At 41.5% G+C, this 18,436-nt stretch overlaps 1 protein-coding gene and 1 long non-coding RNA gene across 5 annotated transcripts in view; one reads left to right on the top strand and one right to left on the bottom strand.

The window, feature by feature from the left end:
• Nucleotides 1-130: 130 nt before the first annotated feature.
• Nucleotides 131-3,637, top strand: LOC124033865. 3 transcript variants are annotated; one of them, XR_006838465.1, is made up of 6 exons: nt 133-523; nt 702-827; nt 953-1,102; nt 1,275-1,366; nt 1,463-1,572; nt 2,033-3,637. It is a non-coding gene; the product is annotated as an uncharacterized LOC124033865 (long non-coding RNA). The 3 variants fall into 3 exon arrangements; XR_006838466.1 differs by having other exon boundaries at nt 131-827; nt 953-1,200; XR_006838464.1 differs by having other exon boundaries at nt 134-827.
• Nucleotides 2,831-18,436, bottom strand: part of LOC124033863 (myosin light chain kinase 3-like) — a 33,494-nt gene continuing 17,888 nt past the window's right edge. For both annotated transcript variants that reach the window (XM_046346235.1, XM_046346234.1), the window contains exons 2-13: nt 16,488-16,581; nt 15,697-15,994; nt 14,247-14,755; nt 13,959-14,064; nt 12,102-12,195; nt 8,609-8,718; nt 8,253-8,394; nt 8,060-8,130; nt 7,678-7,806; nt 6,535-6,687; nt 4,204-4,339; nt 2,831-4,071 (exon numbers count right to left, since the gene is read on the bottom strand). In XM_046346235.1, the coding sequence (XP_046202191.1) occupies nt 3,997-4,071; nt 4,204-4,339; nt 6,535-6,687; nt 7,678-7,806; nt 8,060-8,130; nt 8,253-8,394; nt 8,609-8,718; nt 12,102-12,195; nt 13,959-14,064; nt 14,247-14,755; nt 15,697-15,994; nt 16,488-16,581 (1,917 nt within the window). In that variant the 3' untranslated portion in view covers nt 2,831-3,996. The remainder of the gene's footprint in view (nt 4,072-4,203; nt 4,340-6,534; nt 6,688-7,677; nt 7,807-8,059; nt 8,131-8,252; nt 8,395-8,608; nt 8,719-12,101; nt 12,196-13,958; nt 14,065-14,246; nt 14,756-15,696; nt 15,995-16,487; nt 16,582-18,436) is intronic.

Below are 18,436 nucleotides of genomic sequence, written 5' to 3'. Positions count from 1 at the left end.
GGTTTATACTCAGATTTTAAGAAGATAAATTGTATACATGGGCGGGGTTTATGACTTTGTGCCTTTAATAACTAGTGAAGACCCCGCTTCCTTTTCCACAGAATCGCCCGCATTGGCTGAGCCGAAAACAAAGTGTGGGAATACGTCTCCCATTGGCTAAATTACTGTCTGCAGGAGTGTTAGCGCAAATATTTAGACGGAGATCCAATTACTACAATGTGATATAGACAAATATATTATGAGTAGAACATTTGATGCTGAATTCCTTTCGTTAATAAATATACTGTTGTTATTTTCAGCAACAAGTACGCAAACAGACGTCGATGGCTGGTAGGCGTGGTGGTGTCTGCCAATTTTGACGCGAAAGGCATGTTTTTGTGCGAATACTCGACTGGAGAAGTTTGCTTTTTACTCTCTCGATGGCAGTCACGAACATTAGTTAGTTACCGGAAATTGAAAGTTAAATGTTTACTAAACTTGCATCTAAAATGGGTATAACCTCATTTATCTCACGAGTTTCACAGTGAGTCTGTAAAACGATCATATTAGCTTGCTAGTATACTTGAGACAGGATCATATTTCAATCAACATGTACCATTGACTTTAAGTAGCTAACTAACCTGCTTGCCAACAGTTGTTATTATTCAGCTGCTTGATAAACTTCTTGATATAGTTTCCTAAACTCTGCATCTACATTACAGCCAAGCAGATGAGTACGTGCGGTTATCCTGGTTAAATGTACAGGACTCGGAATTACGACGGGTACGAGTAAAGCAGTAATTTGCCTAGAACTGGTAGCAACATCAATGAAGTTACCTCTGGACAAAGTACGTATTTTTGTTTTGCATTAGCTTTGATGACAAGGCATCTCACCTGTTAATCAAATAACCAAATGCCCTGGTGTTGCTCAGGTAACGTGCCCTATGAATACTGTTTTTGTGCTATTCCTCAGGAATATGACTTCAAATGATCCGGGTTGAACAAGAAGCAGTATCAAAGCAATCTGAAGGCCTGAGATTGAATGCATGCTTACCTAGAAGTCGGAGACCTTACTGTTCAGTTTGGGTGCATGGATGCAATCGAAGTAGCCACCCAAGTCTCGGTGAGAACTTGGAGAGTAGCCTACTCTGGCCAACACACAACTCATCTTCAAATATTTTGTCTACTACTATTTTCAGCAAGTCTTCTCTCCTGAACAAGGTACCGTCCTGAATATCATACATTTGTCAATGTAAATATGTTAATTTAATAAGATGAATCCATGTTTGTTTCAGGTATGAAGCAAGCCTTCCTGCTGCTCCGTAAAAAAAGATGTGGACCTGTCAAAACCACTCTTCACTACAGCTGCTTTGAACGCTGCATGCGAGTGAGTGTTACAGGATTTCTGTTACTGTTTATCCATAAACCATTCAACCTGATGGTTAATGAAACCTAATCACTATCCCCATGAACATCTCTCCAGATGCTTGAAGATCAAAGTGGATAGGAAGCTGTTAGCATCATCTGGTGCTAAAAAGGGAATCTTTGACAGGCTGTGCACCCAGTTCCAGAAACTGGGACAGGACATCTGCAGTAAGTCTGCTGTCAAATGATAAAGGGGTTTGACCACCATATGGTGGGAAATGGGTGAAAGCCCAGGGAGGGCCTTTGGATTTAAAAATGTACTTCCGAGCAATAACGTTCTGTTGACTAACAATACCTTCTTTTTTTTGTGACATACGCTTCCAAAAGCTGGGGTTTGAAATATTGTGCCATTTTTCATAGTGGCTATTTGTACTTTTGCCCTTGGTGTGTAGGTTTTTACTTTCCTGGGTGAAAAGAGAATGTAGGTCATTCCTCTCTTTCATTGTTGTCGTGGTTACTGCCTGGTGGGAGAGAGTGGATGTTCTATTTTAGGACTGACAACTTCAGTGAGTTGGTCTCCCAATCAGGGATGTTCCGATCACGGCATACAACATGCCTATTACAATCAATCTCAGAATGTCGTAGCTATGATCTTTAAGTATCTCTTGATTTTTCTTTTCCCCAATAGAAGAAGCCACTCCACTGAAGAATCTAGTTAAAATGGCACAGAAAAGACGAACACTCATAGAAAATATAGAACAAGGAGGAAGGTAAGTGTGACCAAATAATAACCATACCAAATTCCTGATTATGTTAAAACGGTGTTGGGGGGGAATATTTTGTGCTGTCTATCAAGGCCGACGTCTCAAAAGCAGCAGAAAGAGGACTCTGAGGAGTGCGCTACACAGGATTACAAAGAGTGGAAGCCGAAGAATCTTGGAAAATGCACTTAAAGCCAATACATAAAAGTTCATTTGATTGTCAGCTCAGCCATAAAGTGGAAATGTTTTCACAACCTCGGGCTTGTGATCAGTGAAAATGCTGTCTACAGTGCTGAGTAGTGAGGCTGGAGCTCTTGTTTTCTTTGCATGTGAACTCTTAATGAGCAGGTACACGTCTAGTAATGAAGCACATATGCGCTTACTTCAGCTTTTGGAGAAAGTTACCTGAAAGGTGTTTTTATTTGTTTTGTTTTTTATCATTGTTTATTGTTTCAACCATGCTTGTTTTATGCTATAAGCCTTACCCTTGTAAGCAAGCATGATGTGTTTGTATTCCATACAGTACTTTGCCTTTTCTGCCCCTCAGTGGCAGTGTATGAGACTTACTTTAAGAGAATTCTGCTGTGCTGGTCAATGTGTTGGATTTGTACAGTTAAGATTAACATTCTGTGGCGTTTTGGCGTTAACAATTTATGGTGGACGATAAGACAGTCTTACCAGTTGGCATTAGCAACTGTTTTTATTTAGACAGACCACAGTATGAGTTGGAAATGGTTCTAATAGTTTTTTTTTCACCATTCATTTTTCCATCTGGGATTTTAGAACTACTTCCTACGTTTTGATAACCACACATCGCTCATCAATATTTAGCATTGCGAATGAGTAAATTGCGGCGACTATATTGATGATTCCCCTCTGTGAGAATTACACAGCTATCAAAACGTCACGCCAAGGAAAGCCTACATCTAACACACAATTTAATTAGAGTTGTCATTCAAGTGGCTCAGCGGTCTAAAGCACTGCATCTCAGTGCTAGAGGCGTCACTACAGACCCTGGTTTGATTTCAGGCTGTATCACAACTGTCCGTGATTGGGAGTCCCATAGGGCGGTGCATAATTTGCAAGGCATCATCCGGGTTAGGGTTTGGCCGTCAATGGAAATAAGAATTTGTTAACTGACTTGCCTAGTTACATTTTTTTTAATTCACAATGTGAAAAAATGAATGGTGGAAAAACCATTGGAAGCATTTGTGTTTATGGGTGTTAAGGCAATTCCACTGTGCCAGACTATCGACAATAGTATAAGTCTGGCCATTTGTAGCTTCACTTATTTTAATGAATTAACATTTATAGTCATTGAGTTATTCTTGGTGAGTTCAAGTGGAGGTGGGGACACTGTCACAAAATAATGCTATATGGGAACACTACTGTCAGTCAGGTTGGGTAGCATGCAAGCAAGTAGCCCATTCAAAGCCTTCATAGAAGGAAAGATTGACAAGACAAGGTCATCTGTGTGATTTGTAAAGATTCACTTACCATATTAAATAAACCCAAAATGAAAGCCTTGTGAATAATGTGATTTGTGATTTCAACGTGATGTACATTCAGCAATGCAGTTCAAACGTATGTCAGTAAGAGTTGTCATTAAATAAACAATTACACCGAAGTAAGTAGTAGGCTACCTGCTTGAAGCGCACTGAGCCCAGGGTAATTTAGTAGGCACTAAACAGGAAGACCGCACAAAGTTGTGCACTGTACAGTATAAAAAGTGATTAGAATACTACAGTACACTTCAATGTCCATTGCAATTTGCATACCAATGCCAGACACTGTTGCCGATCACACTGTTGCCTCAAGTCCAACTAGCATAAATGGCAGGAATGCCTGCCATGGAGGTACAACTACTCAGTCTTTGACAGTCTTCTCACTGCTATACAGTGTTTATGGGATGATTCTGGCGAAACCTCTTCAGCCTGTTGGCTGCAGCAACCACATAGAAGTGTTTCTGCAAGGAAGTAGAATTAAATTTAGATCCCCCCCCAAAAAATATATATATATTATTCAGACAATTCACTGTAACACAGATGAAAGGTGTAGACCTATGATGGCAACATGTGTAACAGGCTTCAGTCCTCACCTTCCACTGTTTGTGAGCGGCCAGGTAGCGCTGGAGCTTGACTTGGGACTTGAGCCGAACCTGGTGCAATTTGGCTTTATCCTCCAGATTGTTCAGCCAGGCATGCTTCATGCAGCCAGTTGCACTGAGTCGACTGCTACAATACAGACCCAGGATAGGAGTATCAGTACACATAGGTCTACGTACAAAATGGACATTCATCAAGAGAATTGGTTGACTAATTTCACACGATGTGATATAACTTTCTAAACCGCATTAATCCTTTCTGTTTATAAACAAGAGTTTTCAATGCCGCTGCCATTATGGGGTGGAAACATTCTCTAACCCATGCCTCATCTAATGCTGGTAGCCTATCATGAAATAGCTGCTGCTAACAGCAGGGAGGTACCCATTCCCTGGAAAGAAAAGTAGCCTACATAGGGAGGCTAATGATGAACCCACCATGGCTGAAAGTGGGTGTTGGGGCGAAATAACACACGACTAAGTGCCCCGATTTAGCAATGACCAGATCATTAACGGTGACACAGCACAGAAAGAACAACAAGGAGGCTGTTGCCATCTGCAATCCGGGCTGTCGTTGTTTCCGGCCAGCTGATCACTCAGTGAACAGCCCAGTGTGGAAGCATACACACAACTCACTCAGGCCCTGGCAGTGTGGTTTGCATTTAAATGTGACTCAAATGTGCTACTTTCTATTGACCTTCTGTTTATTCAACTCATTTAGATTTCATGGCACATATTCAAATAACCCATTTAGACAAATGGCAAAATGAACCATCAACAGTCCGATTGTGATTCAGTGGCAATGAGGTGCATTCAGTTGGAATATTCCTGCCTTACATAAACAATAGGCCTTTTCATTTTACTAAATGAGATGGTGCTACAGCCATGATTGAGTGGGGAAAACAATATAAACTAGCACCAACTTCAAACATCTGCTATCTGAGCAGCTAACTGATCGCTGCAGCTGTACATAGTCTATCGGCAAATAGCCCACCCAATTTACCTACCTCATCCCCATATTGTTTATATTTATTTACTTTTCTGCTCTTTTGCACACCAGTATCTCTACCTGTACATGACCATCTGATCATTTATCACTCCAGTGTTAATCTGCAAAATTGTAATTATTCGCCTACCCCCTCATGCCTTTTGCACACAATGTATAGAGACTCTTTTTTTCTACTGTGTTATTGACTTGTTAATTGTTTACTCCATGTGTAATTCTGTGTTGTTGTCTGTTCACACGGCTATGCTTTATCTTGGCCAGGTCGCAGTTGTAAATGAGAACTTGTTCTCAACTAGCCTACCTGGTTAAATAAAGGTGAAATAAAATAAAAAAATAAACGTCTCTTTTTCAGGACCCTGTCTTTCAAAGATAATTAGTAAAAATCCAAATAACTTCACAGATCTTCATTGTAAAGGGTTTAAACACTGTTTACCATGCTTGTTCAATGAACCATAAACAATTAATGAACATGCACCTGTGGAATGGTCATTCATTATTTATTTATTTTAGAGTTTTTGTCTCACAAAGGGTGATGTTCGGATTTGCATTTGTCGTCAAAGGAATGAGCGTTACATCGAAGCCTGTACTCTGGAGCGGGATCGATTTGTAGGAGGAGGATCCGTCATGGTCTGGGGCGGTGTGTCACAGCATCATCGGACTGAGCTTGTTGTCATTGCAGGCAATCTTAACGCTGTGGATTACAGGGATGACATCCTCCCCCCTCATGTGGTACTCTTCCTGCAGGCTCATCCTGACATGACCCTCCAGCTCCTTTACAATGCCACCAGCCATACTGCTCGTTCTGACAGGAATGTCAGTGTTCTGCCATGGCCAGCGAAGAGCCCAGATCTCAATCCCATTGAGCACATCTGGGACCTGTTGGATCAGAGGGTGAGGGCTAGGGCCACTCCCCCCGAAAAAGTCCCGGAACTTGCAGGTGCCTTGGTGGAAGTGGGGTAACATCTCACAGCAAGAACTGGCAAATCTGGTGCAGTCCACGAGGAGGAGATGCACTGCAGTACTTAATGCAGCTGGTGGCCACACCAGATACTGACTGTTACTTTTGACCCCCCTTTGTTCAGGGACACATTATTCAATTTCTGTTAGTACACATGTCTGTGGAACTTGATCAGTTTTAGTCTCAGTTGTTGAATCTGATGTTCATACAAATATTTACACACGTTAAGTTTGCTGAAAATAAACACAGTTGACAGTGAGAGGACGTTTATTTTTTTGCTGAGTTTCGATGAATAGAACATGAATTGTAACGAAGATGTAGTATACATACCATTTAGTTGGAATCAGTAGTCTGTAATACATACCATTTAGTTGGAATCAGCAGTCTGGTAACAAAGTCCTTAGCTTCCTCTGTGACATTCTCAAATGCCTCTGAATCAAAATCCCAGTTGGCGTGAAGGATGTTGTTCATAGTCTCTGCATCGTTGTCCCCCAGGAATGGAGACAGTCCACTCAGACTATTAAAAGAAGGAGATATTATTGGTTAGTCACATTTTCATACAGTCCTTCTATACATTCACTCATTAGAAAGACAAAGCAGTCATCAAAGTCATGATGCTACAGAGAGCTCTGCCTCAGTGTCCTGTTGCATGGAATGAGAGTATGGGCCAGTAATGTAAATACAAAGTTTGAGAATATGAATCTTAGACCCATACTGTACCACACTTCAACACAAAGATTGTGGGCAATGGCTATGAAGGTGCAGATGTACATGCCACGTTCCAGAGAAATAGAAACAAAACAAACTCGCATGCTGATGCTTACTCTAAATAGAATAGAATAATTAAATTAGCACCATGGAGCCCTGGGTAGTGCTAGGTATTCAGGCAAGCTGGCGGCATAGTAGGACAGCCACACTTTCTTATTTTGAGCGAACCCTCCTAAATCTCCTTGGACAGCTGTCCGGTTATTAGCATTAATTGAATCGTCCGGGTCCTGAGAAAAGACAGGCGACCATTGGGATGCACACAGTTCATTCAGGGCCATGGTTGAGGCTGACAGGCAACATTGCGATGGGGCAGCAGTGGGTATGAATTTAGTAATAGCTGAACAGTCCTAGTGTGAGTGACATGAGACAAACGTGCGTTTACAGATGGGTGGCAAGCATGTTTCCAGTGGCTAGGATACCATTGGTTGACCCTTTACAACAGATCAGATCCTCATGTTACACCAGAGGAGTCTGGTGGGAGGAGCTATAGGAGGATATGCTCATTGTAATGGCTGGAATGGAATTCATGGAAGGGAGTCAAGCATGTGGTTTCCACATGTTTGATATTGTTCCATTTATTGCATTCCAGCCATTACAATGAGCCCATCCTCCTATAGCTCCTCCCACCAGCCTCCACTGTGTTACAAGGTATGACTGATGCTGCTGCTGAGCAAGAGGTGTGTGGTGAGTGTATTTGTCAAGCGGAGGTGTTTCTCTCTGTGTGTGTGGTAATACTCACAGCATATAAGTAATGACTCCTACACTCCACATGTCCGTTGGGAATGAGACAAAGTCGTAGTTGACCACCTCAGGAGCCAGAAATTCTGGAGTGCCAAAATTGACCTTTAGTTTCTCTCTGGGTCTATACCTGAGGGGAGACAAGCACATTTTAACAATGGGAACATAAAGATCTCACCTATTACAACAGAGTGTCATGGGTGGAGGCTCGGAGTTACAGAGATGGCCTACTTTTCACCAAACTGTCTACTGGGTGACTGTTACCATGACTACCTCATTGGCTACTCAATTGAGGATGATGGAAAAAGGGAGATGTCAATAGATGAGATTTGTAGATTAAAACAGCTCTCGTCACTTAATGGAGAAAATATTGAGAAACTTACTTTCTGGCCAGACCAAAGTCTATTATCTTGATCTGGTTCCCTGTGGAGTTGACACAAAGAATGTTCTCTGGCTGAGAGGAAATAAGGAGAGCATGTAAGAATCCTCACACCAGGGTGATACGTAATATAATTCAAATCCATGTCAAACTAACAAGTATTGCAATATATTCTATGTATAGTATATGATTTATACCTTGAGGTCTAAATGGAGAATGTATTGCTGATGGAGGTACTGTACCCCCTCACAGATCTGTCTCATAAACACGATGGCATCCAGCTCTGTCAGCTGGTAGTTCTCGTCAACGATCCGGTCAAACAACTCACCACCGTCCACACTGCAAAGACAGGGAGCTGGTTAGTGCTGTAAAAGTGATATTGTTCTACTGTGCAAGAAGCAAAAGAGGAAATTGAGTGGCGTAGAGTTTAATTCCACTAAAACAATGCTTTGTAGCCTGGAACAGTGTTTGCCGTACCCACATGAAATGCAGATAGGTGGTGCTATTAGAGTTGCAATTTATAAATACTGACTTCATGAGAATAATGACTTACTACTCCATAATAAGCGTAAGGTTTGTCCGTGACTCAAAGGCATCATAAAGCTGAATCAGGTTCACATGGTTAAGTTGGTTCATCACCCCTATTTCATTCTTCACTTCATCCTGTGTTACCCAGTGGGAGGAAGGAGAGAGAGAGAACAAGGAAATAAGAGAAGAGAGAGCAGGAAGTCACACAACCTCAGCAAAATGAAAATCACAATCTATCACATTACATGATTTTAGAAGAAAATAAATCTAACCACTCTGGAGGGTGCTTATGCCCATGTCAATTGTATGTATATGGCATTATTTGAACAATGTATTATGCAGACCTGGGTTCAAATCAATGATGAATATATACCCTGGATTGCTGATGCTATGTATTGGCCAGTGAGAGGCTTTGAAGCCACCGGTCAGCCATATTGGTCAAAATGACATGTATTTAAGTATTTTTGTTGTTGTAGTGGGAACAGTGACATTTGTAATCTACATTTTTTTTACTATCATTTTAAAGTAAACATGAAGGTGTCTGTAATAAAATAAATGTGGCAAAACGAACGTAGACGTTAATAAATGCATGTCTATAGCTTCCAAAATATTTTTACAATGGTGGGGGAGTGCTAAAACGGAGGCATGGTGACCCCCTATCAGTCATCTAATAATGTGGCCCCAATCAACTACTTATGAATAGCCTACTATTTAAAAGTATTTTCAAATACATCATTTCAAATTCCTAACCGACCTGGGTTAAATGCATGGGAGTGTATTTGAGTCAGTGTATTTTACTGTTTTCAAATACATGCCAATACGTTCCAAGCTTATTTCCAAATACATTCCAATATTCAAATACTTGTCTCTTACAGTAAAAAATATATATATTTGATAGTATTTGAAATACCCTAAAAAAGTACACGAACCCTGGTATTATTCCACTAAGAAACAAATGAAAATGGGATATTTCTGATATGTATGAGTACATAAGAGCAATTTGCCATGGAAATCCCGTAATTACCTCTGAACAAAATGAGTACATGACATATTGGACATAAGAAACATCGTACTTTGCTCAGTGTATGGTTGAGTGTCTCAGAGTTTTTGATTGATTAAAAATACATCATTAATGACAAATTCAATACCAGCTTTCTGTTGTACTCATTCAGTGTGTCAGTAAAGGCAAGGTCAAAAGAAAACCAAAGTTAGAAAATTAAAACAGTGCTTATAAAGAGTGTGGTGATTAGTAGGTGCAATTCGAGTCACATGTTGAAGGCGAAGGATGTGAAATTAATCTCGACGGGAGCCGTGGTGGATTTTGGTTAAGAGAAGAGACACAGGTGCATGCTGTATGTAAATATGTGCTCTTTAAAAGTGCAATAACCAGAAATCAATCCCCCATTTCCTGGTTGCTAAAATTGTAATAGTTCGCCTACTTTCAGTTTATGTGACAAAACAAGCAAGGCATAGTGTACAATCATTGTAACATCTAAACTGCTGTGAATTATATTTTCAATAACCAAAAATATTGTATTTTCAGCTGTTTGAAGCTGTTTTAGAGCCAAAATTAAAAGACGCAAAAATGAAACTTATGAATGGGAAGTATAGAAATAATATATAATAATAATAATATATAATAATAATAATAATATATGCCATTTAGCAGACGCTTTTATCCAAAGCGACTTACAGTCATGTGTGCATACATTCTACGTATGGGTGGTCCCGGGGATCGAACCCACTACCCTGGCGTTACAAGCGCCATGCTCTACCAACTGAGCTACAAAAGGACCATAGAACAGTTCTACCGCTTCTTATGCCAGGTGGACACTACATGACTTTCAAAATCCAAACATCGCTGAACCTCTCACATTAAACAACTGTCTTTCCTGTGTTTATTTGTCTTGCTTGCGCACACTAATCGATCTGGCACATATGGTGTGTCACACACTACAAGATTCTTCACTTGGTCATGATGATTCTCCATACCACCACGCTGTCTCGTGAAAACAATGACATGATGATGTGATTCAATTGTTAACATAGCTAGAATGAGCTGTGGCTCAAAGCAGCCTCCGAAAAGCTTTCAGGCAGACATTCACGCTTGCCATACAGAGCTGACATTTGTAGCCAACATTTTGAAATTAATAACATTGCTTCTGAACTTCATAGCTGTAACGATTTTACACTTTAGCTTTGGTCAAAGGCAAGTACAAATGCATACCACCCTGCGTCCCACTGCTGGCTTGCCTCTGAAGCTAAGCAGGGTCGGTCCTGTTCGGTCCTTGGATGGAATACCAGATGCTGCTGAAGTGGTGTTGGAGGGCCAGTAGGAGGCAGTCTTTCCTCTGGTCTAAACAAAAATCCCCAGGGCAGTGATTGGGGACATTGCCCTTTGTAGGGTGCCATCTTTTGGATGGGATGTTAAATGGGTGTCCTGACTCTCTGTGGTCACTAAAGATCCCATTGCACTTATTGTAAGAGTAGGGGTGTTAACCCTGGTGTCCTGGCTAAATTCCCAATCTGGCCCTCATACCATCATGTCCACCTAATCATCCCCAGCTTCCAATTGGCTCATTCATTCCCCTGTAACTATTCTTGAGGTTTTTGCTGTAAATGAGAATGTGTTCTCAGTCAACTTACCTGGTAAAATAAGGGATAATAAATAAAACACTAGTAGTACACATGGCTCCTGCAGGAGAGTACACTTTCTGGGTGATGTGATACTACTTCATCTCACTGGCTTCTTCTCTGGCGAGCGCTCATTGGCTACTGTTGATCACCATTCACAAAAAAATGTTGTTGCACTTCTCACACGACAAAAGCATTGCAGATAAAATCAAACCCGTTTGAAAATATTGGGACGTCTGGGACTGCTCAACGGTGAGATCGGTAGCCCTCAGATTGTTTCTCTGACCCGCTCGCATTAAATGAGAGTCTGTGACGGCAGCATGCCCCGAGTAGGCAACGACATTGGGATTTTGTCTCTGATCTCCAACAATTTATCTGGGATAGCTATATCGGTGTGAAAATTGTGTATTGTACACCCGGCTTTGAACTTGATGTCAATGAAAATAACAGATCAATAATTCAGATTTCTATGTGAATATGGTCAGTTCACCCCAAAAGTTAGATATTGTGACTTTAATTTCATTGCATAGTAATTTTTAATTATTTTGAGATAGAGAGAGCTTGTGTGTGTGTGTGTGTGTGTGTGTGTGTGTGTGTGTGTGTGTGTGTGTGTGTGTGTGTGTGTGTGTGTGTGTGTGTGTGTGTGTGTGTGTGTGTGTGTGTGTGTGTGTGTGTGTGTGTGTGTGTGTGTGTGTGTGTGTGTGTGTGCGTGTGTGTGTGCGTGCGTGCGTGTGTGTGATTAGCTCTTTAATCTGCTGCTAGAGAATTACTCACATTGAACCTCATAAATAAACTTAGAGAGAGGTCAGGGTGGGTGTGTAAGGTTGGAGTCAGAGAGAGGAGGGGTACAAAGACCACAGGTCTGTTGTTGTATATCCACTTACTCTCTCCCTCATTCCCTTTACTTTGATCAACTTCGCAGCGAGGATTAGGCCTGACGACAGTTCTGCGCACTTATGGACCTGCCCAAAACGTCCCCTGTGGAAACAAGGACACTTATGAGTGCATAGATACTTTACATACACTACCGTTCAAAAGCTTTTTTTCTTCTTTTTTTTGTCCATTAAAATAACATCAAATTGATAAGAAATACAGTGTAGACATTGTTAATGATGTAAATGACTATTGAAGCTGGAAATGGCAGATTTTTTATGGAATATCTACATAGGCGTACAGAGGCCCATTATCAGCAACCATCACTCCTGTGTTCCAATAGCACGTTGTGTTAGCTAATCCAAGTTTAACATTTTAAACGGCTAATTGATCATTAGAAAACCCTTTTGCAATTATGTTAGAACAGCTGAAAACTGTTGTTCTGATTAAAGAAGCAATAGTACACAGCATTGTATGAGATCTTCAGTTTCTTGGCAATTTCTCGCATGGAACAGCCTTCATTTCTCAGAACAAGAATAGACTGACGAGTTTCAGAAGAAAGTTCTTTGTTTCTGGACATTTTGAGCCTGTAATCGAACCCACAAATGCTGATACAAATCCAGATGCTCAACTAGTCTAAAGAAGGCCAGTTTTATTGCTTCTTTAATCAGCTCAAAGGTTTTCAGCTGTGCTAACATAATTGCAAAGGGGTTTTCTAATGATCAATTAGCCTTATAAAACAATAAACTTAAATTAGCTAACACAACGTGCCATTGGAACACAGGAGTTGCTGATAATGGGCCTCTGTACTCCTACGTAGATATTCCATAAAAGCATCTGCCGTTTCCAGCTACAATAGTAATTTACATAATTAACTATGTCTACACTGTATTTCTTATCAATTTGATGTTATTTTAATGGGGGGGGGGGGGTAGAAGCTTTTCTTTCAAAAACAAGGACATTTCTAAGTGACCCCAAACTTTTGAACGGTAGCATACATGTGAAAGAAACAGGTGTGAACGCAAATATTTGTTCATAGACATTTATGAACATACATCCTAGCCGCGCAAGCACAGACTCTACGTTGTATTCTCAGAATCTGTGCTTCAGGTTATGTAGAACCTTTCAAATGCTAGAAGTCAAGGCTACATACACCCCGACAAAGGCACCAAAGAGCACTGCACAGACCCACAAGCAGTCAATCTTGAGGGGTATCCTTTGCGTTGACCTCAGTCAGGGCTTTGCAGACATTCTCCAAGGACCTGTTTTACTCCTCTGGTTTCATTGGAGGTATATCATCATCCGCCACACATGGAGAGTTTACTAAGCCAACTTTTATATGTAGCGAGAGAGCGCCTCTACTCTACATGGAGATTTTTAAAAAGCTCCTATGCAAATGGCCACTCAACACCTGCCCAAAATAAAACCCTGTCCATGACAAGCATAAAATAAGCCCGTGCTTATTTGCAGACTCTGTGGGGGATTAGCCATGTCTGCGTTGCCAGTTGTTCAGCTCTGCTGCTGCTACGTACTATCTCTCTTTGCTTTGCCCATCGCCTTGTATCATGCTATACTGCACAGTCTGTCAGTCTGCTCGCCCTGTTTATCTGCTAATGCTGCACCTGGTTACCACTGCTGCAGCAAGCTGCTCCTCTTGAGTTTTCTACATCGTTGCTGTCAGTCAACATCATTGGGTAGATGCCAACCTGACAGTCTATTTATAGCAGTAGAATAACAGTTGGTAACCCTCACTTACAGTAAGTATGTTGTGTTGGGGGGGGGTAACAATAATGGGAATAATATATGCAACACCACAGTCTGTGTGTATGGTAAACACATTCTCGTTGCCCTTAAGAATTAGGACTCACCCTCCAAGAACCGCGTTAGGCTTTACAGCGTAATAAGAGCCCATCGGGACTTGCTTGGCACTCACAATGCGGTGCTCAAAGGGAGCAGGCAAGGGTGGGCAGTCATCTGGAAGAGAAGAGCACCGGAGCATGATTTATTATATGCTTGGTGGTATGGGTAATGATCTGTGAACTTATTGGAAGATTGACAGACCACGAGGAGCATATTTCATACTGCATTTCACCCAGTAACATAGCGCTGTGAAATCCATATTGTGATGAAAATGACATTGATATTACACTTCTTACCTATGACCAATAGTTGTGCATCCAGGCCTGCCGCCTGTGCAGCGGCTGTGGGGTTTTTAACAACTAAAGAGGGAGTTGGCTGAGGGATAACTGGTTTTGCAGAGTATTTCACTGTCTCAGACTCTGGTTGAGGTGGAACAGGTTTGTGCTGCTCTGTGGCCACCACCGGCTCAGGCTGGACCTGAGGGACAATCGTTGCGGACTCTGGTTTGGTGACCACATCCAGTGGGCTTGTTAGCGCACTGCTGCACGGGGTAGGTGGTGTTACAATGATAACAGGTTCCTGAGGACTGACTGCAGCCTTTGTAAAGTCCTCTTCAGGGAGAGGGTCATCCTTGGAAGGAAGAGAAACCCTTTCAGGGGCTTGCTCCAGCGGTTGCTCCTCAGTGGTGGAGATAGGTGGCTGTGATACAGTGGGCCCTGGACCTTTTGGAACCTCGGTCTCCTTGACTTTGATGTACTGACTGTCTAACTCACTGCTCACCGAAATCATGGTCACATCAGGAGTCCTAGCAACACAGTAACATTACAAAACAGTCAACGTTTGAACAATGCATAGACCTACACTTTTTCTTCATTAATGAAACAGAATATACATGTAACTATTGTAACTAATGAAACCAACCAGATTGCATTTTAGATTAGGGTGTGTTTATCAGTCACATGTACAGGGACACAGATGTAATTGCAGGGTACAGTGAAAATATTATGCAGGTCAAAATATAGATAGCCTATTTTTTTATTTCACCTTTATTTAACTAGGCAAGTCAGTTAAGAACAAATTCTTATTTTCAATGACGGCCTAGGAACAGTGGGTTAACTGCCTATTCAGGGGCAGAATGACAGATTTGTACCTTGTCAGCTCGGGGATTTGAACTTGCAACCTTGCGGTTACTAGTCCAATGCCCTAACCACTAGGTCACCCCGCCCACCCCCCCTATCACTCATATTGTTATTATGAGTAGTGAGATACTGATTCTCAGTACCCCCCATTCAAGTACCCCCCATTCTTGGAATGCCACTTAGAGTAGGCATGTAAAAATTGGCACCAGCAGAAGGACCCTTTGATGTTCTTCATCCCCTTTAGCATGTACCTCGTGTTGCTCACCCTACTCCGAGTGTGAGCCCACTGCCACTTGAAACCCTTTCATTAGAGACATGAAAAGGCAGCAGTGGGTTTTAGCTTGAGGATCATTTATTAAATCCCCCCTGTGCTTTCACATTTCTAGCTGAAAGTGTACGTCAGTGATTGCAGGTGCTTTGTTTAGATCTCTTTGATGACAATTGATGTCAACTCAACAGATCCACCTGTTACGCTTTTCATAACCCTGTTGGGAGTAATGGTACGGCTATTTGTTGACAGCAACAACAGAAAAGCACTTAATAACAAGAGAGATTGCACTTTGGATAACTGGCATTTTCTATTGGTTAAGAATCAGTGACAGCCTACCTCCTCAGCTCAGAGAGCACTTCGATGGTGACCTCCACCTGAGCTACGACCACATCAGGGGCAAAGGTCTGGACTCTGGTGGGCTCTCTGCTCTTTAAGGTGACCTCTTTTGGCTTGCGAGAGCCTTTACTACCCCAATCACTATTGGTAGATGGGAATATGGCCTCCTCGACTGCAGGGCCCTCTGTGAGAGCTTCTGATAACCTGCAGGGATCAGGCTCAGGAGGAGTTGGGACTTCCACTCCATGGTCTGCGGCCTTCGCTTCCTTTACAGGGAGCTCTACCGCCTTCTGGTCACCTGTGGGAGAACAGCAGCATATTTACCAAAAGGAATTAGCTCAAGTAATCACTCATTTGCTTATGGAATCCCCATCCACTACCATTGTAGAACAATAGTGAAGACATCAACAGTATGAAATAACACGTGGAATCATGTAGTAACCAAAAACAAAGTGTTAAACAAATCAAAATATACTTGAGATTCTTCAAAGTAGCCACCCTTAGCCTTGATGACAACTTTGCACACACTGTACAAATAATGTTTGATTGATTAATTGATCCAGGCTGTATTAGAACTGGCCATGATTGGGAGTCCCAGAGGGCGGCGCACAATTGGTCAGCGTCGTCCGGGTTTGGCCGGTGTAGGCCGTCATTGTAAATAAGAATATGTTCTTAACTGACTTGCGTAGATAAATAAAGGTTACATTTGAAAAAATGACATTAAATTGAAAACATTAACTGAAAAATATGTATCAATGCCAACAGATAACACAGAGACAAGTCCAGCTTACCTGTGGTGATTTGTAAGCCCTCTTCCTGGACCTGAGTCCCCTGGTCGCAAAGAGTGACTTTAGGCTTTACTCTGCTATCTTCTGATTTTGTTTTCTGAGGGAAGAGAACATCTTTCATATATATTGTTGCTTACTACTTCATCACAATCAGGTTTAACAATCATTCTCCCACCAATGTGGTATCATTTGAACAAGATAAACCACATATAGCAAACAGAATAAATAAAAAAGTTAAAAACGGAAATATCTTATCTAAATGTTTGTTCACATTCACTCATCACCACATTGCCAATACGTCAGGCATGGAGTATGATTGAGGCATGGTCTTTTCTAGTATTAATGATGAACTGGTATGGCATATTTGAAATGACAACACATAACTGATAACAGATGCCTACTGGGCCGACTCAGCTGGACTCTGTTATTAGTTTACACTAAGCCATGAGTAACTGGGAGATGCCAGCAGTGGATATGGCCTGGAAGTACACCGCAGGGTCATAGCATGGGAGGGCAAGAAGCAATGTTGTTGTGATCTGTGTTCGCACGGCATACCTTACTGGCTCTCATTATAGAGTCCATCTGTCTGCCTAACACTAAATGAAACTGCACTATCTCCACTAGAGGTCGACCGATTAATCAGAATGGCCGATTAATTATGGCTGAGTTCAAGTTTTCATGACAATCGGTACTCTGCGAGGAGCCTGCGTGGCAGGCTGACTACCTGTTACGCGAGTGCAGCAAGAAGCCAAGGTAAGTTGCTAGCTAGAATTAAACTTATCTTATAAAAAACAATCAATCTTAACACAATCACTAATTAACTACACATGTTTGATGATATTACTAGTTTATCTAGCTTGTCTTGCATGGCATATAATCGATGCGGTGCCTGTTCAATTCTCATCGAATCACAGCCTACTTTGCCAAACGGGTGATGATTTAACAAGCGCATTTGCGAAAAAAGCACTGTCGTTGCACCAATGTGTACCTAACAATAAACATCAATGCCTTTCTTTAAAATCAATACACAAGTATATATTTTAAACCTGCATATTTAGTTAATATTGCCAGCTAACATGAATTTCTTTTAACTAGGGAAATTGTGTCACTTCTCTTGCGTTCCGTTCAAGCAGTCAGGGTATATGCAGCAGTTTGGGCTGCCTGGCTTGTTGCGAAGTGTGTGAAGACCATTTCTTCCTAACAAAGACCGTAATTATTTTGCCAGAATTGTACATAATTATGACCTAACATTGAATATATATAATATATATTTAGACTTAGGGATGCCACCCGTTAGATGAAATACAGAAAGGTTCCATATTTCACTGAAAGAATAAACGTTTCGTTTTCGAAATGATAGTTTCCGGATTTGACCATATTAATGACCTAAGGCTCGTATTTCTGTGTGTTATTATGTTATAATTAAGTTTATGATTTGATATAGCAGTTTGCCAGCAGCTCTTCGCTGTGCTTCAAGCATTGACCTGTTTATGACTTCAAGCCTATCAACTCCCGAGATTAGGCTGGTGTAACCAATATGAAATGGCTAGCTAGTTAGCGGGGTACGCACTAATAGCGTTTCAATCGGTGACATCACTCGCTCTGAGACCTTGAAGTAGTTGTTCCCCTTGCTCTGCAAGGGCCTCTGCTTTTGTGGAGCGATGAGTAACGATGCTTCGAGGGTGGCTGTTGTCGATGTGTTCCTGGTTCGAGCCCAGGTTGGGGCGAGGAGAGGGATGGACGCTATACTGTTACACTGGCAATACTATGGTGCTTATAAGAACATCCAATAGTCAAAAGGTTAATGAAATACAAATGGTATAGAGAGAAATAGTCCTATAATTCCTATAATAACTATAACCTAAAACTTCTTACCTGGGAATATTGAAGACTTGTGTTAAAAGGAACCACCAGCTTTCATATGTTCTCATGTTCTGAGCAAGGAACTTAAA

This window comes from Oncorhynchus gorbuscha, linkage group LG04, assembly GCF_021184085.1.
Source record: "Oncorhynchus gorbuscha isolate QuinsamMale2020 ecotype Even-year linkage group LG04, OgorEven_v1.0, whole genome shotgun sequence".
Lineage (NCBI taxonomy): Eukaryota > Metazoa > Chordata > Actinopteri > Salmoniformes > Salmonidae > Oncorhynchus > Oncorhynchus gorbuscha.
The sequence above is the reverse complement of the archived record's forward strand: the minus strand, read 5'-3'. Positions and strand labels throughout refer to the sequence as shown.